The sequence below is a fragment of the Passer montanus genome, unplaced genomic scaffold (genome assembly GCF_014805655.1).
Source record: "Passer montanus isolate IOZ18808 unplaced genomic scaffold, ASM1480565v1 scaffold185, whole genome shotgun sequence".
Taxonomy (NCBI): domain Eukaryota; kingdom Metazoa; phylum Chordata; class Aves; order Passeriformes; family Passeridae; genus Passer; species Passer montanus.
The window spans coordinates 84269-109858 of record NW_024365937.1 but is presented as its reverse complement, the minus strand read 5'-3'; the positions used below and the strand labels follow the sequence as shown (position 1 = coordinate 109858).

Sequence of the window (25590 nt, the reverse complement as noted above, 5' to 3'; positions counted from 1 at the left end):
GAAAGGAGGGGGTCTTTTAAAACGTCTTACCTTAACAATGCCCTAAAACATTAGCAGATCCTTAAAACCTTTGCTGTTTTATAGGAGCATTCAGAGCACCTGTGAATATTGGGCCAATGAAAGCTGGTGAGGTAACAGTCCTGAGACCAAGGCATAGACACAGCACTCATGAAGCCATGTGGGTTCCCCTCAATGTCCCTCTCCAACCATTTTCATGGACCATTTGCCAGCAGAGTGAGGAGCTCCATGTCCCTTCTTGTCCTCTCTGCTGAGAACGTAAATGAGCAAGACAAATATGAGGAACCTCTTATATGGGAGGGAAAGTGTCCTGCTGGATACTGCTCTGCAAGTAAGCAACTTGTTTTGCTTCCCAGCATGACTGGAGTGGCAGAATGAAACTGAAACAACAGCATTAGTTACCAAAAAAAGCTGAGTGAATAGAAGCATAAGCAGAGGAGAAATGAAGGCAAACACAGTAAAATGATAAAAGTGAATCCAAACCAAAACAAAGGCCCTTATTTTAAGCAGAATCAGTCTGATGGCAGAAATGCAGAGGTGAAAGAAAAGAGATGCTGAAGCCCCAAAACTTGGAAGTCTGTGCTTTCCTCTTGACTTTCTTTTGAACCAGTTGCATTAAACAAACAGATCCCTCTGTTCTTACTGGAGAACATGGGGAATTTATCCATGTCCCCTGGACTTTATTAAAATTAGATGTCTTTTCGTCCTCCTCCTTTCTTCCTTCTCCAAATTTCTGCTTAATATGTTTTAGCAGGTGAATGCAATTTTCCTGGGTTAAAAAATGTCCTCACATAGCAGCTGCCCCTGCCCTGCAGGGCAGACCCTTTGCCTTGCTGAGGAAAGGTGCCTCGAATCGCAGTCAGCCTCATCCATCCAATTTCTTTATGGGGTCTTTGTGAATTATGAAAAGTCTGCTCTGACTTTTCAATAAGATAATTCAATCAATTCAATAAATTTCAATAAGATAATTCAATCTCAGCCCTTTCTGTTGCTGTTAAATCACCTATCTTCCTGTCCTGGAAAATAGGGCTGAAAGAACAGCCTGTGTGCTACTATATAATAGTAGTGAGGAGAGAAACCTGGAGTGTAAGTTATATACATTATATGGGGAGAGAAGGATTTGTCTGTCTATTCTGGCTGCACACCTTGGCCTGGGAGAGTGATAGGCAAAGCAGGGCCCATCTCCCCTCTGCCACAGGGCTTCCCCTCCAGTATAGTACAATTCCTTTGGGAACTGTGTTGAAGGGACTGGATGTGTCCTTGACTTGGGAGATCCCCCTGGATCTCCCAAGTCAAGGACAGATATTTGGGGCAGATATTTACTTGCTTTGTAATTCTTTCTGCCTCCAAGTCATGCCTGGGCATCCACAGGAGATCAAGAACAGGAGCTTGAGATGTGCTTCTCTCATCTGTGCTACTCCCCCTCTGACAGCTGACATGCTAAGCTGTGCTGCCATCCCTAGCACAGAGCAGGGAGGAACAAATGGCTTTTGGGCATGGGAAGCAAGTTTAACTTAAGCATGACAATAGGGTCTGTGCTCCAGTTGCCTGACCTGCTATTTCTCATTGAGCTCAACAGGTGTCTTCAGATAATTGCCAAGAGAGGATTCACTTCACCTAATGCACAGAGAGTATTATCAGGGCTGCATTCATTTAGTTGCCTAAGATAGACATGAAGACCAGAAAATCCCAAGTTTGGATTTGTCACATAACAATATTCTGAAATCAATGTCACTTCAATTCAACAGGGTTTAATTCATAGGATTTTATTGGAGTTCAGCCCATGCTACATGAAAGCTTTTGTTTGTGGAATAGAGAGTATTTCTGGCTGTAGTTTTGATGAGCACTGACCAGTGTGCCCAGTACCATCAATTTGGAATTAATCTATGGGCAAAATTTGGCATCAGCCAAGTTTAGTTCTCACAAGCTGGGAATCATGCAGACAGAATGAGAAGGGGCCCCAAAATTCATATTGTGCATCTCCCCCAATGTTTTCCTGGCTTCTACTTATTTAAAACAGTCTTAAAAAATATCTCAGAGGTTTTTACAGCTTCTTCAGATCATCTCTCTTTCCTAGTAACCATTCCTGTGACTAGAATGTTTCTTCTAATATCTAACCTAATTCTCTCAAGCCTCAATTAAGTCTACTATTCTTGTCCTACTTATACGGATAAATTCCATCTTTGCAAAATACATTTCTTACAGAAAACTGAATTTCTGTGTTCTCTTTGGTCTCCCGTTGTTCACACTGAACACTACGTAATCTGTGAGGTCAGGACAGGTTCTTCAAATTCTCTCTGCTTGATTCTTTCTGCTTGGCTGCCATCCAGCTGCACCCCGTTTCCCTTGAAGAGGAAAAAAATTGCTCAACATTTGACAAACTGCTCTAGCTGAGGCCTTACTAGTGCTGAGTGCAGCTGAACGATTGCTTCATGCATTTTATAAGTTACAGTTCTGTGTAAACACTCCTGTGTTGACATTTAACATTTTCACAACAGCCAGGTTCTGTTGACTCATGCCCAGGTTGTGACTCACTCCCTGAATTCCCACCCTTCACCCAGCACTGTGCATGTCAAGCCCCTGTTCATAAGTCAGTGCTCAAGGCTGACACATTGCTCACTTCTCCTCTTTTCTCATTTTTAGAAATATTGCCAAGGTGAAGCCAGTTCTTGTTTTTCATTCCTGGAGTTCTCAGTACACACCAATTTTCTCTCTGCTGAAGGCACATGGGTTGTCCATCTTCACTAACACCTCACCAACAAGTGTTTTCCTGGATCTGTTTTAATTCACATCCAGCTAGCTCAAGGGAAAACAGCTTATGATCTGCATAAGATATGCTCATCCTCCCATCTGGTCTCATTTACACAGTGAAAATCCTGCTGTGGTCATAGCAGCCCTCTTGTCTCTTTAGGCCCTGAAAACATCCTGAGGTCTTAGGCCAGAGAGCTGTGGAGTTCTCCAGGGTGTCCAGGTTGCTGGGCAGACTGGGGGCACCTGGGGGCAGCCCCCAGCCCAGGGCGTCACTTTGTGGGCTGGGACACAGGTGTGGATCCAGAGGCAGGCAGTCCTCTCATGAAAATTCAAGCCCTATGTGGAAAAAAATAGCATGAGAAAAAAATTCTCTCTTTTTCCCCTGATATTCAAGCATGCAAAACCCCCAAACTCAACCACACAAATAATCCCCCCCAAAAACAGCCTTTCAGGAAGTTTTATCCAACATCAGCAAAAAATGTTAAGACTTTTAAAATGGTAAAACCCTTTAAAAATTGTATTTGGCACAGTCCTATCAAAAGGCTATCAAGCAAAATTAATATATTAATCTTTTCTAGAGTATTTGCAATTCTGCACTTCTTAAAATAAAAACGTTCTAATAAGTCATAAACTTACATTTCTTCAATTACCACATCTGTCTCCCTTAATAAAATGACTGCAATACAATACACACAGCAGTGTGAATCTGTAAAACCTCAGAGCTCCAAATATTAATCAAGAAGCTTCCATAGAAATTAATAAATGGAAGCAAAAAAAATTAGTAAGGGATGAAATTTCACAGGCTGCTAAAAGACCAGAAAAGATGGATTTCATAATATTTTAAAAGGCATTTAAAGTAAGTCCAATACTTGTCAATGGTATTATGAAACTGAAATCACATAACTGACGGGAGGCTTGGGGTGTGCTTCGGTTCAGGGTTGGTTTTACAGCACTCTTGTCTTGTTTGCTGCAGTGGTAATTCTGAGCATCAGCTGGTCCTCTGGAAAACTTGAGATCTAAAAAGGAAGGGGTAGCCAAGAAAGTACAAACACCTGATGGATACATCTGTGGGATAAACCTGAACATACAGCTGCAACTGAGAAAATTCAGGAGAAGAAAAATGGAAATATAGTGTAAGCAAGGATGGAGGATAAAATGGAATATGTCTCATTTTTCAGTACCAATCACTGTGTTTCGAAAATCTTACTATAGGATAATTGACAGGATTACTTCTGCTTGCCAAAGCTTTTGGTCTGCTTTTGCTTTTTGCTGTCATACAGTTGCTGACAGGATGCTAATAAACACTTTTCTTGAATGGTTACCTCTATTATTCCACTAGCCTGGTTCATGAGTGGGACCACTAAATGCTACCACAATACAAATAAATCAATAAACATAAGAAAATAGCAGAGCAGCTTGTAGTGATCCTCTATTTACTGCAACAGACATATTATTAATTTACTTTGTACATAAAATCAGAACTCAGTTGTATTTCCCCCTTTGGTTTGGATTAGCCTACATGATGGCAATCTCTGTCACTAACACACAGTGAGTTACTCGTTCAAACACTGCCAGTTTAAGGTATTTCATCTGCACAATACCAAAAATAAGACAAGAAAATCAGCTCCAATTTCCGTAAGTACATGAAACAGCCAGGAATCTTCCTGACAAAGAACAAATAGCCTGTAAAACCATGGAGTGAACCCCTCATACAGGCTTTAGCATAATGTTCTGGCACAGCCTGCAGAGCAGAGAAAACCCTCAATGAAACCCACATTGCACCTGCAGAAGCTGTGCCCCTGCTGCACCCATTCCGTATGCTCTGCTTAACCAAAACCACTCTCTCCATTTTCAGCTGGATAATGGATGCAAAGCTGAAAATACCACAGGACAGGTGTTCTGCTACCTCCTACCTTCACTGTTCTGCTACCTCCTACCTTCAGGTAGAAGTTGGTGAAAGAAGTGAGGAAGGAAAATAGGCCAACTACACAATAGTCAGATAAGTTAAAAGAACTGAAACTCAGCTTTATTATTATTTTTTAGAAAGTATTCTACAATAATGGCTCAGAATACTACCACAATGTACAGGGACAAGGCAGTGCTCTGGGCTATGACTGTAGATTACTCTCATATATATATATATTTAAGTGCTTAAGAAAGGTTGAAGCATGGCAGTTTGACATTTCTTAAGCATGTATTTCATAATTTTAACATCTTCTAAATCTCTCATATTACAGCATGATTTATCAAATGCAATGTAGTCACAGAAGTCTTGCATAAATACAAATATTGATACTTTACTTTGAATATTGTCTATAATATAAATTCTGCCTTACCTTTAAAAAAAGATCTCCAGATCGTTATGTGACCTGGGAGTCTTTCCTTTTCTTTCTCTTTAAGAGTTTTTAAATATATATATATATATACATATATATACATATATATATATATATATATTTATATATATATATATATATATATTTGCTATTGTACATCAAAGTATATATGAATCCCATAATTTCTGTTATATTTTCCACAGACATGGTCTGAAGCAAAATCACCAACAACTAAATCAAAAACTTCCTGGTTATCATAGGAAAGACAAAGAGGATCTTTCCTCTTTTTTTGTGTGTGTATTTCAGTACTGATATTTTTTAAACTTGAAAGGATTCTTCATAAACTAGAGGTCCATAGATCATTTAAAGCAGTCTTTATAAGCAAATTTACATATTTTGACATGCTTTTGTGAGGCAGTTAGTGTCATAATCCAATAGCATTTCTTACAGGGCCATATGACTTTCTGCGATGCAGACATACATTTCACTTCTAAAAAGCCACAGTTCTTTTTCTACATCTGCTCTCATCAAATCCCCAGGATTCATTCATAAAACTGCTGCAGTTCCAAATGCTGACGCTGTTGTTCCCGCTGCGGATTAAGACATACACCCAACCTGGTGACATCATCGCTTGGAAGATTGATAAGCAGGAAAACACCCTCCCCAAATCCACAGAGAGTCTCTTCTGTCTCTGAATCCTCATGATTCATATCACCCAACAATACAATGTGATAAGGACACAACTCAATGCAGGCTAAGGGTCTTCTTCCATCAAAGGAATCTCTAGGAGAAATAAAGAAATAGCATTGACTGCTGATTGCAATTTCCCTTTTTGCTTTTGCAGAGCATAATTGTTACCAATTCTACAAAACCAGAAATGGACATTGCAAATATCTGAACAAGACATGGGATATTGTCAATCCTAGACCCACTCAGACCCTAACACCTCTATGAAAATTAGATAACTAAAACTACACAGATTTAGTTAGGACCAATAAGTTAGGACCACAAAAACCTAAATGCAAACATCCTTGGTACTACATTAATCACTGAAGCAGCATTCAGAGATGGAAAGGACTTTAACTGGCAGCCCTGTAATTTCTTTCTCTCCTCCTGGGTCTCCTGTTCCCCTTGTGATACCACTAAAACTATCCGAACCCCTCTCAAGCAGAAGACTTCCTCCACCCAGACCTTCATCCACACTGAATTTAGGACACTGGGCTTCAGCTCAGTGATAATGGAGAGTGGGATATGAGCCTGTCCCTCGAAATGTCTCCAAGGAAAGCCATCCAGTTTTCTTAACATGCTGAGCAGCATCAATCAGAACTCCATGAAATCGTGCCAGTACATGCTCATGTTTGATTTAAAGGCGGGCAGTAGTACATGGCAAGCTCCCTTCTGGCACATGGACCTGTGGCATTTTCTCCTTATGCTGTGACTTCCATAACCATGGCTTAAGGCTCACATGCCTCAGATGGAAGGAACATTTTGCTGGATGCACAGACATGATGAGTTTGTTAATAAAGGCTGCTAATTTTGGCCCAGTATGAAAATACTATTTATTTCCTCTTTCAAGGAGAAAATCCTGTTATTTGCTGTGAAAGCCAGGGTATGTGAGGGAGCTGTGAACATAGGAGTTGAGGAGCAGATGAACAGACCAGCACAGGCAAGGTGAGGCTTGGCTTTGCTGCTATACACAGGTGTTTGCTGATATCCCTGTTGATGAGACTGGGGTCTGGACAGGAGCCTTCTAGCCTGGCATTCAAATCACATGCACCACAGCTAGCAAGGACATATCACAGACATGAAATTCTATAACCATGGAGTTTTATGATTTAAAAAAAGTTTCAAATTAAGGTGTAGACAAAACCATGGAGAAAGTAGGAGCGAGTCAGCTGGGTGAATTCCTGCTCTGCCACTACAAACAAATGATGTCCCCTGTCCATGGACTCACCATCTGTGATATTGATTCGGGGACTTGTGGATGCAGCATCCCCATCAGTGCTGTGGGATATGTCAGTTCGATCTGAGCCGGGAAGTGCTGCCACTTGGCATGTCAGGGATGGGTACAAACTTTGGAACAGTTCAGAGGAACCCGACCTACTGTCACAGGTCTCAAATTCACTGGGCTGCATGTCTGGAATCCTGGGACCAGGGTAAGCAGGCGGATTCTGATCTTCTGTCTGCAAAATATGCCCCTGGTCTGCGGCAGCTAAGTATCCAGGTGCCAGGACATTCAAACCGCTGCTGACAGCTTCATCGTAGGAAGGCAGCATGACAGGAACACCATCCACCACCACAAAGTCAGGGTCGCCCATTGAGTCCTCCTGGTTGCCTCTATGTCAAACACAGAAAGGTTATCGCAGAGAGCAGAAGAATGTCAGCAGCACCTGGGAGCAACTGCTGAACTCCAGTAAACACAGTATTTTCTAGTCATGCCAAATGAAGCTACAGGGTCATTAACATTCACAGAAATGTTTGCCAAACTATGCTTGGGTTGACAGGTGGAATCTGTTACAATCGGAAAAAATGAAACTGGTAATGGGAAGAACAGTTTCAAGACGGGAAGGTAAACAGATATGTGGAAGAGATAAGGAGCACCATTTGCTGTGCTGTGCACAGTAGGTGTCATGGATATAAGATCATAGATATAGTTCACCAGGCAAAAGTGTCTGGATCCCTTGCAAAATGTATGCTAGAGCACAAAAGTGTTTACAGCCCAAGTAAATGAGTGCTGAGATTACCACTGCTGGATGACAAGGGTTTGGTGGCAAGACTTGTGGCCTCCTTCAGATCTTGCTTTCAAAGAATGGAGGCGTCCTTAATGAGTATTAAGCTGATTTCTTTTTTAAGCAAAACATTTCTATTAATTGGGAAGGTCCATTAAACCCTAAAGTTTCTGCTTAGTAGCTTATAAAACACAGTATAGTCCAGGCAGGAGGTCCTAGGTACCTTTAATGCATGAAAACATCTGAAAAGGAGAGGACTAAAAACCATTTTAGTTAGCTAGACAAGTCCAAACTATAGGCCTTCCTCATGTCAATCAATGACAAATGCTCCCAGCTCCATGATATTTTACGGAAATAAAGGAAGATGCAGGAGATGTTTATGAATCACGATGAAAATAACACTAATGAAGGTAAAGCAAACATTTAATATAAATTTGTCCATAGAGAAAAAATAAATTCATCCTTAAAACTTACTTACTAAGTCTACAGTAGTTAAAAAATTAATTCCCCCAGCACCTGAAAATGAGTACTTAAAAATATTGTCAGCTATTTTTACAGGCAGAAACAGCAGCTCTCAATAGAAGAGCGGTAATTACTCCCAGAGTGAATCTGGCAAACTTTGCCTTTTATCTTGGCTGCATGAAGGACTACTGCAGGTCTTTGGGAGTGCCCTTGCACACTAGTGGTTCAGGAGCTTCTGCTCAGAGCAGAACAAAGTATCTGCAAGGCTCATGAGCTGCTCCATTTCTCCAGCAAGGAGTGCTGAGTGTGAAAACTGAATCAGGGCCCTCAACCTTCAAAATAAGAAAGAAACCAGTACAAACCGTGGAAGGAAATGTGTCTTAAATTTGGTCTGGAACATCCTGGCTAATATAACCAGCAGCAGTACTAATAAAACACTGGTAGCAGTAAATGCCACTATTTTCCATGTAGTCAGGAGGGTCTCCTGTGTATTTGGCCAGGTTTGTTCTGCAACAGAAAGACAATACAAGAGTTGTGCTTGTATATTCCCATTGTTATTTTATATTCAACACTACTCAGAAGTGCACAGTTTTTATATGCAACTTGTAAAAACATACATAAACCCTTTGCCATGTACCAAAAGCAGTCTTAACATAAAGCTGTCACAGAGGCTGGATCTTGCTTTTTCCCCTTGACTGGTCTTTTATACATGCAATCATGCCTTAGCTTGCATACATATAAAATATCCAGATATTAAAAAATACATTTGAAGAGGTAAAGATCAAAAATGGTTTAGAACCATTAGAATCTTGGGAATGCATTATATTTAGCCTTTTTGAAAATCTGAGACTCTTGAAAAGGAGTTCGAAAATAGCAGCATCTTAAAATCAATGCTCATCACTTAACCATGAAACAGACAAAGTTCACCAGGCATTGCCAACCTACAAATTTGCTCTGAAATAAGGGACTGTAAGAAGACAGGGCTGTTAGCATAGGACAGTCCTTTACCTGTTTTGACACAGTACACTTGGTAGGAGGGGAACCACTCTCCATACTGGCAGGTGATGTACTTGTAGTCATTGGTGAGGGTGTAACCTGGGTCACAGTAGAACTCCACCACTGTCCCATGGTTGTAGCGCTCACAAGGCCGCGGGTGGCAGATGTAGTCTCCATGACTCACCATTGGAGGTAGTGGACAAACTTGGGCAAACAAACAAAGGGAAAAGGAGAAAGACATTAATGCCAGCAACCCACCACTGGGCAGCTTCAGAGTGTCAAAATGCAGCAGGCACATTTCAGACTCCCTCTCGGCTCCCTGCAGTTCTGGGTACATCTCAGTGGCACCAGGCAACTGCCTAGGCAGGCCAAGTGGCCATCCACACCAGTGTAGGGATGCACATGCCAGGGAGTCACTGAGGTGGGATCTGGAAAGCTTCCAACCTGCTGTGGGAAGAGGAAGGTGAGAGGAAGACAAAAGGGGATGCATTCCCATCAGGTGGCTGTGTGGGGATGGAGCAGTGCAGTCAAAATAAGGAGAATCATGCTCTTCATGAAGCATTTATAATTCAGCTGTAACATGCTATTTTTTGTTTCATTAACATAATTAAATGGTTATATGCATTAATTAAATTCCTTTAAAAATAAGTTTGCCATCAGCAGTGCTGTAAGAGATGCAAAGCACCTAGTGTTGCTTAAGCATGTGCAGTCTGTATCACTGTAATTTTATTAAGTTGAGCTTAAAGCCTACTGGTGGTATTTGAGTTTTGTTATTTCTGAACAGCCTGACTGATCTCAGTGGGACCATTGGTGGAGTGAGGTCTTAAACATAGTAGAGGCTGAGCCTGTGTTAATTAAGTAGACTGGTTTACTTAGGGTGAGGTAAATAAGAGAGAATTGCAATATAAACATGTGGGACTTTTCCTGTAGGCCCTGGAATGATAGCCCAGGCAGATGAACTCCAGGGAGAACTGAGGAAGCACTCTGGAAAAGAGCAGTGGCGAAAGCAGATCACAAGAAGTATTTTTACAAGACAGGAAACTTTTCCATGTGTTTTCCAAGTGTTGGTTGATTACTGCTTTCTTAAGTGCTTCTAGCATAGGGCAAAAAAAATCCTACAAAGTATAATGATATTTCAAATGACTGCATACTGACTCAAAAGAGCTTTAGTTACTGGATGACTACTTTTATTTCCCTTCAGAGGCAGTTCCTGGCTGACTCAGTGCCCCATCTACAGGCCCTTCCCTTCACTTCATGCCTCTCCCATGCAGGCAAGACCTGCTGCACTGATTTAAATAATGAAAATGACATCTCTTGGAAGAACAATCTTTCCAGAAATTACAATTCACAGGGAGAAGCAGGTGGAATCTTGTTACATGAATAATGCATTTCATAAAAAAATACACAAGATATTAAATGAATCTTCAAGAGAGGCTGATTACAATGTGCAGTAATGTCTATTCCCCATCCTCTGGAGACATGGTTTTGTTTGCATTTTCACTGGCAAGGCTTAATGATAACTTGAAATCAGAGTAAGTAATTCACATAAAAATTCACATCCTCAATGCTCTGCACACTTTCCAAAGTCTCTCGGCCCACAAGAAAGAGGAATATTTTACTGGAAAAGTCAACTCAAGATTGAAAACAATTTTCTTAAGATTAGGGTGAGGTTGTCAGACTGAAATAGCAAGAAAGCACCTATTAGTAATTCTTGTATATAAAAAGAAAACGATCAGTGAAAGCCATGATCCTGGCTTACCATAGGGAAACCTGGTATATTTTTATTACCTATGCTTACAGCATGAGAAAAAAGGAAGAGAAAAATTTAAACTCCTCTGCAACTGAATTTTGCCAAGCTCTGGCAGTGTGCAAGAGGTGTGTAGATGCTCACAACCTTTCTAGCAATGAGCAAGTAGAGCACACCTTATCACAAAGAGCAACACTCAGAAAAACTAATTTTCCACTCCAGCAATGTAGCTGCTACATCACTCCTAACCTCTTAATGTCATTGAGAGCAAAAGCAACCTGCTAAATAGAAAAATCCCTCAAAGCTGGCATCCCAGCAATGTGGGTCAGCTTAGGAATGACATATTTCCAGGCAGATTTAAAGCTATACACTCTGGGGACAATCCAGATATGGAGCTGTCAGTCTGTTTACAAACGGAGATGTATTTTATAACACCCAAAAATGAGAGTATCACTCTGTGTAGGACATGTCCCCAGTACCAAAAGGGGTGGTACTCCTTCCAGGGACACATCCATATTTCAAGGGAAATGCTTGTGTATTGGTGCTGCTTGGAAATTCTTGCAAACAATTTTTTAATGCCTTGCCAAGTATTAGTCATGACTTAGTGGAGGTTTACAGAGTCATACCTGATAACAGCTCCTGCATGAAACACTGGGAACCAACAGATGCAATGGACCAGGTTTGAAACTGAGAGCTTTTAGCTCAGCTGAAACAGTGCTTCATTCTTATGTCAGCTGGACTGCAGGAGTCAGGGATTCTAACTCACTTGGAGTGTCACTCACCACCTCTCATGAACTTTATGTTCAACCAGATTCAGGATCCCTTTAATATTTCCGTGGGCAAACTGGCCCCCATGTACAGTCTGTAGCACTCAGGTTCAAAGCCTCTTTTCACAAATCAAGTCAAAGGTACATTGTGGTAATCACATATACTCTGAACAGAGAGAGACATAGGTCTCCCAGGATTTTCCTGGGAGGCTGTGGGAAAGCTCAGAGACAGAATTACAACAATTATTATCTCAATCTCTGCCCCTGGCAGGCAATCTCTGTTTGTCAAAGATCAGTACAAGAAGAAGTTGATCCTTCTTGACCAATAGGTGAAAGAAGATTCCTAAAGGCCAATCAGATCTTAGATCCACTATTGTTTCTGTAACAACTGTGAATCTCTAATAATAAAGTGCTTTTCATACCTTCTGATGACAGAGTCTCTGTAACACCTTTGTCTGTCCCTGATACCCCTCTGGAGATAGTACATCACAAAAATCCCTCAATGAACTCGCTTTGAGCTCTGGGCAGTTAGTCGCACACTTAGTCCTTTTCTCCACTCACTTCATTCCCATGGTCATCCTGATCCACGATCCTTTAAAGCCAGTGGAAGGACAGCCAGCAAGTGGCCTTGGTTTTGATCATAGAAAAGAAATATTAAGAAAGGCTAGAGGGCTGCTGAACTCTCTTGGCTCTCTTGGGCAGAAAATTCTTAGTGCAGAGCCGGTTATATTACAGGGTCTGAACCCTCATTTATGCCATATATCAGTGTATGACAGCGGTTATATGGATTAAAGGAATGTGTCAGATCAAATATGGAAGGAAACTCTGGTTACCTAAGGCCACTGAAGTTTTTTATGAAAGATAAATTCTAGCATTCCCAGTGATGAACCCTCATTGTTATTGAAAATTACAGGCCATGGATTTCAGGCAACTGCATCAAACTTACAGAATTAAAATAGTCATAAACTGATTACAATAAAAGCATATTTGACAAGTACATTTTCATTGGCAAAGCCAATAGTAGTATGCACAATAATCATAGAAACAAGGGAATTCTACTTCAGAAAGTTCTCACAGATCAAAAAAAGCCCTAAATGCTGCTCTTAAATGTGATACTAAATCTTTACTGTCAATAGCTTTCAGTATCTTCATTTTATAAGGCATTGGAGACTGTAATACTCTAACTACAGCATCCAGCATGGATAATCCAGCAGTATTTTCTGAAGACCAGCATTAAAAGACCACATGCCTGTGTACTTAACTTTGGAGCTTGGCAGAGGGATAGACATAATTTAAACAGTGTCTGCTGGTGGTCCTGCAGCAGGTGATCCTGGGTCTCTGTATCTGTCTTTGTACAGCAACTGGCCACAGATTGTAAGGGGATTTACAGGAACTTTATAGCTTGGCATTCGCAGCTGAAAAGTTGAATCATTTGTCAAAAAGAAAGAGCAATTGTGTTTATATGGCAAACAAATCCCATGCTGGATGCTCAAGAGTCCTGTTATTCAAGAAGTTGAAAGGAAGAATTCCCGATTTGATTTGGTGGAGTTCCCTGCCTGCTCCTAAGAACTGCTGGAGCTGAGGGCTCTCCTCTGAGATCAGCTTTCTGTTCTGGCTGATTTTAATGAAGGACTAGCACTACCAAGAAGAGCTTAAAACCTGGGGAGCTGAGCCTTGTGTTTCCAGTGTGGCACTGTGGCCTGGAGCAAAGGCAAGGGCTGGTCTGCCCCTGACACAGTGTCCTCTCCATCACAGCCTCCACAGAGCCACGTCCCTTGGAGCAGGGGCAGGGGAGGGTGGCACAGGCTCCATTCCTCATTAACTGAAGAATTAATGAGCTTCATCCAGTGATTTTTTTCCTACCTATTATGGTCAAGAAGCTTTTTAAACTCTGCCCGGAGGATGCTGCAGTAATTCTGCAATGTTGACACTGGAACTGGAGGAGGGAAGATTTTTTGGCATTAGCATATCCTCAATTAACATCAATGGCACAGAACAAAGACATTGCATGACTTTTTAAAAGCCACTGGTAGAGAGATAACAGTGGAGTCACAGATATTTACACTGCTCAAAAACCATTTTTTAGTCAATGTTCAAAGCCTAGTGGTTTTAGTCTGTGGTCCAAGTAGACAGGCGGTAAATCACTCTGGTTTTGCCCAGCATTTTTTATATAAGCCAAAAACTAAAAGCAAAAATGTCTTGAAGTACAGGACACTTACTTATTAAAAAAATAGGGAGTAGAAACAACCAAGCTTATTTTCCACCTGTGATTATTGTCTCAAGCTATTAGTTCACCGTTTATGTAGGACATTAATTTCTTGGTTAGCTGGGTTAGCAGAAAGCCCCAGTGTAAGGCCAGCCATTTCTGTTTGATACAGGGATGGAGAGGATTAGAGACATTTGCACCTTGTAAAGAATAACACTTCTTCCGAACACATCGTGAAAGCCTGCTCATTATGCAAAGAATGAGAACAGATTAAGACGAAACATCCAGATGAGAAGACTGAAAAACCTGCCGGTTCCACTGTGCAGGAAAATTCTGGTGTCTCTCTCTCTCAGAGAATCATCTGAGAGGGGGAGACACTCTCTGCTTTGCTCACAAACTGGAAGAGAACAAGAGCTTCTCCTGACTCTCACTTGTCATTTTTGTATACATCAGGACACTAATTATCACCAGGAATCTGGACACCTGTCACCTGGCTATGGCACTGCAACCAGTGTTTAATTCAAGCTGTCACTTACTCCATGAGAGCACAGCTGTGTATGTCCCAGCAGGTCTGACCCTTCCCATCGAGGGTGGCCAGGTCCCCACCTTGAAGCTTTACTGGCTGGCTTCTGAGGCCAGTAGGGATCCTTTTCCTTATATTGCCTCCATACAAGGGATGCAAGATCTGAAAATTATATTTTTTATATGAACATAGACGATGAAGATTATGTTTGTTCCTTTTCCTGCTTCTTTATAAAACTGTGCTAACAAACGTGGTTTCTCAGGTCCCTCAATGTCATCACCCTTCATACCTTCAGAATAAAACAAATCATCAACTAAGAAGTTTTTCTTTCATATTCAGAAGAATTGCTGTCCAGTCCACCTGACAGACCTCTCCATTTCCACAGGTACTACTAGCAAATGAATCACACCTGCATTGCACAGTACAGAGCTGAGGAAATTCTGCACTTTAAATACTAAAAAAGGGATTTTTCTATTCCATATTTAGATTTTAATTTACAGAAATGTACAAAACCCAATGTATTTTAATTATAAAATAGCAAAACAAAAATTCCCATTAAAATGTCCAGTATTCTAATTAGGATGGAAGAAAAAACTACTGAACTTAGCCACTCACATCCAATCAAAAGCTTGAAGAAGAAATTCAGAGGTTTGTAAAAGGAAGGAAATAGCAAATCCAGTTGCTTTAAAATAGGCCCTGTCAAAACATCTCCTTCTAAGAACAGATGCTTAATGAGACTTTTTTTTAATGACACTATTCAGAAATGTAAGCAGAACAAGGAAGCATTACTGGAGTAAATTCTCATTGATTGTGAAAATCAGCTTAACAGTATCCTAATGAAGTATTCCTGCAACAAATTCTGCTGGGACTGTGAAGGGAGACTTGGTGCCTATCACAGCTGTACTGGGACAAACTTGGAGGCCATTGAATTTGTGTTCTGAAAATGATGCCATGCTTTCAAGAACTTTTCTGATTACTCTTTCCCACAGCAGAAAAACCAGCACCAAGAGTAATAACAGAATAGAAAGTTCAGTGGAAACAACTGAACACTCATATATAAAGTAAATCCTATTTAAGCCTGACTGAAGATGTAAAGTAATGAAGATGCAAGATGCTTACTTTGAACACTCAAGTTGCCAGAGAATTTATTTCTTGAAAGCCTAGAGCAAGAATTATTAGTAATATTGTATTCTCACCCAATAGTATCCAAATTCTCATTCTTAACCTTTCTTGATTACTCAACCTTCACAATGCCCCTTAGATGTTGTCTGCTGAAAGATACCTAACAGGTAAGCAATTTCTTCTCAACCACTCAGCAAGTCAATATTCAAGCAGCCAGGAACATACCCCAGGTTTCCTGGCTCCAGACTGCTGGCTGTACCCCTAGAAAGTCACCCCTGGGTAATTCTGAAGCAGCTTTGACAGTGAGGTAATCCTTTCAATGTGCACACAGTGAGAAGAACTTCTCACCTTCTACAGAGTGTGAAATGAATTGAATTATAAAGTGTTTTAAAGAAAAGCTGCTTCTCTGGTCTAGCTTTGACAAACACCATCATAATGAGATTTTCATGAAACAATATAAAACTAATTTCAAACATATTTTAATAATAATTTAATATTAGCTGATTCCAAAATGGAAATTATACAGCAGGTTTTGCAGTACCAGTCAGCTGAACTCCTACAGGAGCATCCTGCCAAATTCATACTCAACCTCAACAACTCTGCCCTTCCCAGCACAGTGCCCTGTGAAACATTGATATCAATGCTGAAGTATTTTGTTTCAAATGCATTTCACAATAAATACAGGATGAAGCACACCCTAAGTGATATTTTCCTATGAATTATAAGTTAAACAGAGAAAGTTTCATTTAAACTACAAAAAAAATGATGACAAGTTTGCAGCTAGAGCACTAGGACTTCCTTTAGCAAATGGCCCACAATTATATTTGAGGAAATGTTTTTATTCATTATTAACATGTGAGTGCTTGGAGCACTGTGGTCTCATTTACAGCAAATAATTTTGGCTTTCTTCATAATTTTGTTCCAATTTTGTTTCTTCCTTCCCTCATGAGTGGATGAATTTATGATCAGCAATGGTCTTTTTAGGACTTTGAGAAGCAGATGCTGGGAACTACATAGACACTTTGCATGAAGGACTTAAAAACTCCAAATTAAATCAAGGCTTGGGTATTTGACAGGCATCCCAGGATAACCTGAGGACTAGAAAAGGTAAAAGTGCTTAGAAGTATAATTGAGGTAGAGGAGAGAGAGAGCAGTCAGGAAGCTGGCTAAGAAAACCAGACAGCCAAAGGTTTCTGTCATGAATGTCTGAAAAAGCCAGTGCTTACTGAAAGCTGGATGTATCAATGGGTTTTTATGTAACTTTAATCCCTCTTTTTTTGAATAGCTTTTTCTTCTCTGTTATAAGCAAGAATCCCTTGAGTTGTGTGGGGTTACCTACACCAGTAATCAGGGACTGATAGAGACAACGAATGCTGGAATAGATAAGCTGTAATTGAGGGCTTAGTTGAAGGCTGAGGAAATCAAGCTATACCACATAAGGAAGGAAAAAGCACAAGGTCCCATTCCCAATAGAAAGGTACAGGGAAGGAAAAAAAAAAAAAGAGGGTCAAGGAAAACCAGCAGATGATCTTAGCACTGCAATTTCACAAATCATCTTACAAGACCAGGAAGGCATGGAGGAGTGTTGCTTTCTGTTATTTATGTTCAGTTCCCAAGTGCCTGCCTACACTGACTGGTGAAATTGCCACCTTTTAAATACTGGGTTTTATCTCTGGAAATGGACAAGTGAGTAGACTTCCTGCTGCACAGAGTCCGTGGCTACAGTTCCCTCTATTTTTTGCAAGTGCACCATGTGGCCCAATTTAATGAACATGTCCATAAAGCAGCCTTGTCTGTTAAAGATTAATATCATAAAGTAACCCTTGGGAAGAATTTTTGTCTGCTTTCCCCCACCTAACCCACAGTATATTTAAAGCACGACAGATAAAACACTACATGTATCTGGCAGCTAATATAGAACTTCAGGGCAGAAACTGTGGCTCCATGAACAAATTGGGATGTCTGGCTGGTTCTGGAAATGCTAAGGAGTTTCTGAAAGGTACAGAGGTGATAGAGCAGGTGCGAAACAATGATTTACTGTGGAAGTCTTGTGCAACAAGCAATACCAAAGACATGAAAAAAACAGATTACAAGATGTTATTCTCTTGCTTTCTTGAAAAACTATAAACAGTGGAGAAAACACTTATTTCAATCCCAGCCAAAATCAAAGATTTCTGCAATGCAGAAAAGGAGCAGTCACTTAGAAATATAATGCTATTTATGTTTTTCAATATTTTCAGCTTGGAGCCTCTTCTCTAAGCCCTCTATCCCTCTCAACAAGAGCTGCAAAAAGCCCATTTTGTTATGTATCCATTCTGCCTTGGGTTTGGACTATTTTTTTTTCATGTTTCACTTGGCAATATAGTTGCTGGAGTTACAAAATTGGATGACTATTTAGGAGAATAACTTCTGCTAGACTCCACTATCTAGCATTTCATGTCTCCACGCTCCTTTTGAATTCAATTCTTTTCCACACCTCTTCTCTTCAGCTGGGTATGTTAAAGAGTAACAGATGAAGTTCAGCATTTTCCAGCAGCACAAAAATCCAGATACTCTAAGTTAAAGTGTTCATCTTCCACACTCATACACGAATGCATATAATTTCTGCATTCCTGGGTGATGAATGAATCAACTATTTACAGTGCAGAAACAAGCAGAATTACTGAATGGCTTTTTCTAAAGAAAAATGTACTCTTTAACTTATTAATCACACTTGCTTTCCATGACAAGCACACCCAGGGTGAGACACTGTCAGCCTATTTAGTCCTTTGGATATCAGGCTAGAGGTGCCACTGACATAAAGGGGTTGCCCTAGTAAAGGTCCTTAGATATATGGTTGTCGGCCGCTATTTGAGCATTTACTGCTGGTTGTAGTTTCTGAGTCACACATTTTGCTGTAGGCAGTGAAATACCACTGTAGTCAGAGCTATTAAAAACCAGGCTATCAATGTGTCCTATGTTAACATTAACTCAGTTAACCTGGATGACCTCTTTGGCAGTTGAGCAGTATTTAATTTATTCTCCCTCCTGCCTGCCAGATGAGTGCTTGCAAACGTAAAACAGAATCCTGATTATCTACCTCACTTAATTTCTCAATACCACACTGTTTTATAACTTGCTTGTATTGCTATCCTCTGCTCCCTCTACAGGACTTCTGTCTGTTGGAGATGTGCTGCATCAACATTATCATCCCTGAGGATACACATCAGTCTGTCATGCTGGAATTTATCTAAAGCCTTCTCAAAGTCAGCAGAGAAACACAGAGAGAAATCCATTTGTACCAATGTATAACATCTGAGGCTTAGGATTGCTTACTTCCTCCTGTCTGCTGAACATAACTGATTACAGGTGACTACTATTGCTTTTTCTCAGACTGTTGCTCTATCTTCCTTCAAGAATTTAAAAGATTATAAGTGCCTAGTTTATCAGATAGACAGCTCAGTGTCAATTACTGCTCATAGCATTAGGAATTGTTATGGAAGAATATAGATCTCTGAAGCTTTCCTTCAAAGTGTCCTGCACATAGCTGGTTACAAAGTTTCAGCTATTTTGTTTTGAACTATTACAAGGCTATGGCACTTCATCTGTAATATCACCCTCTTCTGTCATACCCTTTACTTTCTAGATTCTAAGTCAGCATTATCAGCCCTTCTCTATGAGTGTCTATCCCCAGGCTTATGAGAAGAAAAATTTTAAAACTGTATTCTTACCTTTCTTTCCAGAGTATTTTTTTTTCTCTGCAGCATTTTGTTGGTTTGGATTTTCATCTGACTAGCCCTTTTTATTCTCCAGAAATCTCCTGGTGCCCACGCAAGGGGGGTTGGGTTCCCTTCCACTTCTGACTTTGTATAAAATTTCTAAATTCCTTCCTTCTCCTACCTTTCTTCAAGAGTTTCCATAATTTTCAGAATCCTGTCACTAACTTTGTGGTTGCTTAACTTTGTATGTATCTTTTAATTTACCCTCACAATTAGGTGGGTTTATATTCCAGAATTTGGAAATACCTTCAGTTTTTTTCTGTGTTTTTACTATTTTCTGTTTAATGAATCTCCCCCTAGAAGTCTATTCCTCATGTTTGTTTCATTTTAATTTTGAATCTACCTACAAAAATTTGAAATTTTCAGTTTTACTTTTTGTCAGACTTAACTTCCGCTAGAGAATCTGCTGGTCCCACAAAGAGAATGAAGTTTTGATATTGCAACATATTTGATTTATTGCAAGACCAGCTTTTCTGTTCAGCTGGGATGATGCTGAAACAAGACATTCTAGATAACAGGAACATGTATTGTTTGCAAATTGAATCAACCTGTTTTCCCTTTTAAATATAAAGCTGGGAATTCCCAATGACACTATCCATACAACTGCTTTATTTTCTGGCACTATAATCAAATTCTCCCAGCCCTTCCTCTCTTTATCTGCTTCTCTTGCCACTCCCCACCCAGTTCTTTATAAGAACTATCCTTTACATCTCCTTGGAAAATTTCCAGAGAGCATAAAAAAATTAAAACTCCAGATGGCAAGGAATGTAATCATATGCAGATCATGTTCCCAAAGTACTCAGAGCCAAGGTTTTTTTTTTTTTTTCTCAGTTTGATTTGGGGTTTCTTTGCTTCAGGGTTTTTGCTGTTTCTTTTTTTGTTTGTTTGTTTTGGTTTTTTTGTTTTTGTTTTTCTCAAAATCCTCTGTAATATCTTAATTCACTTAAAAGTATCATATCCTAAACATTTCCTGGTTTTAAATGTTTCATTTCACAGAGTTTCATACAGATATGTTTTCAAATGTTTGTTCTCCTCTGATGTTTTTGGAAGCAGTTTGATTTATTTTACAATTAATATTTATACCCCATATGGTATTCTCCACTCATAAATTCTGCACCCATATTTTGCATACCAGATTTTACAGAAGGAAATCACTTACATCAGTTTCTACAGATGGATAATTAACCCCAAATTGGTAATTTAAAAATCATATTAAGAAACCCAAAGCCCATTTTCCTTCCATTTTCTTGGAAGTGACTATTGAGTTTCAGTACAGAAGGTTTAAAATGTTTCTGCATAATTGTGGAATTCCACTAGAAAAAAAGGAAATTAAGAAAGTTAAAGAATAAGAAAATTCAATGTGAAGATAATTCATCTAAGTGACCGCAAAATTTTCTAGAACTGGTAAAACAACACTGTTTCCTTTCCTTTACTGCTCTGATATTGCTCAACCATTTCAACTGAAGCCACCCAAATGATTCAGCTTGAGGCTGACACTCAAAAGTCAATCCAAATGTTTTAAATCTGGCAAAGGTACCAGCATTTAAGAAGAGGATCTCATACCAGTAAGCACTTGGCAATCTGAGCTAGAGGCATCCTTTTTTGCCAGAACCATAACCACTGCCCTGAAGTGACTGCACTTCAGTGCCAGGTGACACAGTCTCTATGCTCTGCTCTGACTAGAGCTCTGCTCTGACTAGAGCAGCACTAATTTCACTAATCAGAAAAAAAAAAACAAACTTCCTTCCCTAACAGCAAAAATTAATCTCTCAGCTGAGCTGGTGGAAGCTCTGTGCTCACCAATATTGAGAGTAAAGCTGGGAATCATTAGAAAGCCTGATGTGCAATAGGAGCTGCGTGGTCCCTGGTGTGATCTTCTGTTTACTAAATAGAGCTACAACGCCTTCTTTCAGAATTTATTTGACCTAACAAAGAGGAAAAAATTCTCCAGATTGATTTATAGTATTTTTATGACTACACACAAATTTAGGAAATCCCTTCTGTGGAGGCTTCAACAAGAACGTACATCTAAATGAGGAAGCTGTAAGCAGCATTGTTTACAGGAGAATAGCAACTCTCAAATGGTTTAGCTGTAGTTAATCATTACCATATTAAAATACTGAGTAGGAAATTACAATATCTGTTAAATTTTTAACAGATTGAACACAGAAAGAAATAAATGGAATTTGTTATTTGCAGATTTACCCTGTGCAAAATATTACTTGGCAAGATCACACTGCACACATAAAAGGAATGCTTGACACCAGAATGCAAGGTGAAGAATAAAAAAATATGCAGGAAAGGAATTTTATCCACTAATTAACAGTAGTGGATTGCAACAAGATTCCTGGAGCCTGACACTCCTTGCATAAATCTCTTGAACAAGCACTTTCATACAAGGGCATCTTGAGTTGATTTACCCTATCTGGATTAATTTTGGATCACTGCACACCTGCTGAAGCAGCCCCACAGCAAAGTTCACAAGAGGAGCTGTCAGGAGTTCCCTTTCAGTGCTGCTGGAAGCTCTCTCTTTCCCCCCAAAGCTGAGCAGAACCAGCTCTTGCAAGTGTTGTGCTCCTGATTTGGTCTCCTCTGGTTCACTGAATGAATGGACTGATGGGATGCATACATGAAACCACCATGGGAAGTTTTGGCATTTAAAGAGTACAGTAAGAAAGTGATTCAAAGGGAGGCTGAATCGAAATCAGAACTCAGGAGGTCTCCCCAATGGCCTTGGCACATACCGATCCCCCCATCACAGATCATCATAGTTGAGTGGGAATGATAATTTTTGACATGTAATTTAAAATACAGAACTGTCAGGGCAGAAGTTCCTGCCTCATGTTTTAAATTATCAAGAAAAAGAGGCTTTCTATGACTTCATCATACAAGCAAGAAACAATGAGCACATGAGTTTTCTTGGGTATTTTGATAGCAGCTGGGATGCTCACCTGTGTTAAGTGACAGTAAGACACAATTTTTCCTGCGTCACATGCTTGAGTTTCATGCTTTTATCTTTCTAACTGGATAACTGTCATTTTTCTCAAATCAGATATATTGTTTGGATTAAGCCTAACAGGACCCTTCTGATTTTTTAATCTGCTTTCCATGTTATAAACAACAGTAAACGCACTTTCCAAAAATGGCTTACATAGACCTGATTGAGGATTAATCTTTCATGGTGAGCTAAACAAACAACAAAAAAAATCATCGTGTCTTCTCATTCCAAAATTGCAAAGGCATTTTTTAATTTTGGAACTTGAACTGTCAGCTAAATATAAGGATAATTAAATTATTTTTGTGCAGTTTGTCACTCTGTTGATGCTTTTGGCAAATTTTTGCACCTCCAGAATGCTTAGCATTTAGTTCAGTGACATAAGCATCACATATGAATTCCTATAATTGCTTCTAGCTAATTTCTATATATAGAGAGCTTCCTTACAGGCTTGAGATAGAACAAAAATGTAGTTTTTTTAGGGGCATGAAATGCAGAGGAGGTATTTAGACTCTCAAGAGTCTCTAGGATGTTTCATTCAAGTTGTGAAGATGGAGGAGGGTAGTTTATGCAGTTTTGGCAATGTGTGGAGCAATCCATCAGTATAACTGTTTTAAATGTCTGGGATGCAGATACAAACACACTACAACACCCTCCAATCACAGATTTTTCCTTTTGGCTCGGTGGGATCTACCTGCTTCACAATGAATGGTTTTTATGCTCCTCATCAATAAATTAGCTCAGTTGTTTTTCAGTTGTCAATCCTTCTTAAAGGTTAACTGCTAAGGGAGTCAGCAAATACTTGAGTGTGCAGCACTGTGTGGCGCTGAGTAATGACTGCAGCTGGCCCAGCCCAAACCAAGGGTTTCTGTGGGGTATTTTTTTAGCTGATCATGGAAATCTATCCATATGTGTAGGAACTGTGACCATCTGCACAGGAAGGTGAGTTATGTAACTTCCTCAGTGTTTTGATCAGAAAGGCGGCAGAGAGTTCGCATTTTAAAGGCAAAGCAAACATTAGGATCTTTCCCTCTTGCATTGGGACACTGCGAGTGCAAACACTACTTGGGAACACCACGAGCTGAGGGTGCAGTGAAGCACAGCAGGAACACATCAGAACACACACGGGCTCTGCACAGCCAGTGGGAATATCACTCAAAATGGAACCGTGGCTACAGCCCTGAGTTAAAACCACAGAGAGCATGCAGGTCTTGCAAACCGGAAAGAGAAACAAACAGTAAGGCATTTACCTTCCACATCAAGGCACCTAGGTGGGCTATGTGACCAGATAAGGTTATACATGCACTCAAGGATCTCTGCCCCTTCTAGTTTATATCCAGGAAAACACTGATAATACACCACTGTTCCTACCGGGAAGGAGGCCCCGAACTCAGAAATGTTAATGTAACTATGAGGAAGAACCAACGGCCTAAGGCAACCTGCAAATTAAGAAGAGGGAGGTGTCTTTTATTATCAACTGCTTATCTCAGTCATCTTCACACATCTCAGTTACAGTTTCTCAGTTGAGGAGTGTGATATTTTTCATCCTCTCCATTATGAATGGCATGTTTGCACTATCTCCCCCAGATAGATCTCCCTCATTATGCTGTTTCAAACCCTTTTGTTGTTTAGCCCACACACTTTGCTAGCATGGGCTTCACTCTCAACAAATCCAGAAAAGGTTTTCCGAAACTGACAGTATTTTGTTTAACAAATATTCACCATTTCAGCAGATGGCAATCTCTTTTTGAGATAGAATCTTTAATAAATAAATATTGTCATTTATATAAATGGTAGGTTTTATTCTTCCTCCTAAAAAATGACAGGCGTGTAAACTCTCTTAAATATTAAAACCGCTCCTGTGACAAAGTGCACGCAACTGTAAAATATTTGCAGGCAGAATTAAGGACTTTGAAATTCTAGTCTGAGAAAGTCTAAAGGGACATGACTTCCTAGGAGCAGTCCCATGATAAACATTGAGCAAGGTCTCAGACTAGGTTATCAAAAAGTTAAGGTATCTGTTATCATCACAAATTGTAAATGTAGTCAGAATCAGAGACTATGTTCCAGTTCTACTTCTGGAATTACTCCTGAGGGATTTGTATCATAGCTGGTACTGAGCAGTGACAGTTAAATGGTCACCAACCAAAATTTGGGGCAACCAAGAGCAGTGAATTTAACAGATGGCATGTCTTTATAACATGTCCATTCCTCATGGCCCTAGAAATGACCCTCTGGGTAATGCTTGATACTGTTTAATTTTTTAATTTGCAATAATGTGGAGAAAATATAACTAGCAATCATGGAATGACAAGTAATATTTTAGAATTATGCGACTAACAGAAGCTGCATTATGGCAGTCCATAAATGGGTCTCGTCACTACTAGGAATTTGTGAAGGATGTTCATAGGACTCCCATAATTTTAAGCTAGAGGAGGAAAAAAAATCAGTCTGAGAACTTCTTTTAAGGCATTGGCATTTAAAACAAAAATCTGCATTTCAAGCAGCCATTTCCTTGCAATGGTCTTTTGAGGGAGAGGAACAAACCCGAAAGAAAATAAAATAAAAGCTTGAAAGCTTTTTGCAGCATGCTGTACCACCACACCAATGATTTCAGTAGCTGTTGAAGCAGCTGGTTATGTCCCTCTCAAATAAAGCTTCAAGCATCCTATCTGCTGGCTGCTGCTTCTACCCTGATCAAGAATGCCCCGCACACACCACACTAATTCCTGCAAACTGAGCAGCCCATTGAGCAGGATGACATAAGCAGCCCCCAGTGGGACAGAAAGAGCACAGACTGCCCAAGCAAAACCAAACTTACTCATCTTTGAACTGTATCAGGGAAAATTTGGTCCTGCTGGCTCAGAATTTTAATGCTCATTTTGTTCCTGGTCATGTAGGACAGAGATTTATTTTAATTTGTATGACAGCCAAGCATTTGTGAAAATTCCTAGGTCTCCAAACACTGCTTGAAAAACTTCATTTTGACATCTTTTTGCTAAGTAACATCCTTCCAGACCAGTAATTAGTATTATTATCTCATGGCAAAAACAGAGGTTAGATTCTTATATACTCCACAATCCTTCCCCACTGCTCTGGCAGGAAAAAATGGCATCTTAGTGTCCTAAGACTCCCCTGCCTTCTGTAATGAAAGGGCCATAGGAATGTAACTGACAGCCT

The 25590-nt window shown here is 39.9% G+C and overlaps 1 protein-coding gene across 7 annotated transcripts in view; it reads right to left on the bottom strand.

The window, feature by feature from the left end:
• Positions 1 to 1768: 1768 nt before the first annotated feature.
• The window catches only part of SUSD4 (sushi domain containing 4), an 85264-nt gene continuing 61442 nt past the window's right edge, over positions 1769 to 25590 (bottom strand). For 6 of the 7 annotated variants that reach the window (XM_039705808.1, XM_039705806.1, XM_039705807.1 and 3 more), the window contains 5 exons: positions 23661 to 23849; positions 9305 to 9496; positions 8659 to 8803; positions 7060 to 7442; positions 1769 to 3785 (listed from right to left, as the gene is read on the bottom strand). In XM_039705808.1, coding sequence (XP_039561742.1) covers positions 3610 to 3785; positions 7060 to 7442; positions 8659 to 8803; positions 9305 to 9496; positions 23661 to 23849 — 1085 coding nt within the window. In that variant the 3' untranslated portion in view covers positions 1769 to 3609. The other variant, XM_039705809.1, reaches the window with a different exon arrangement.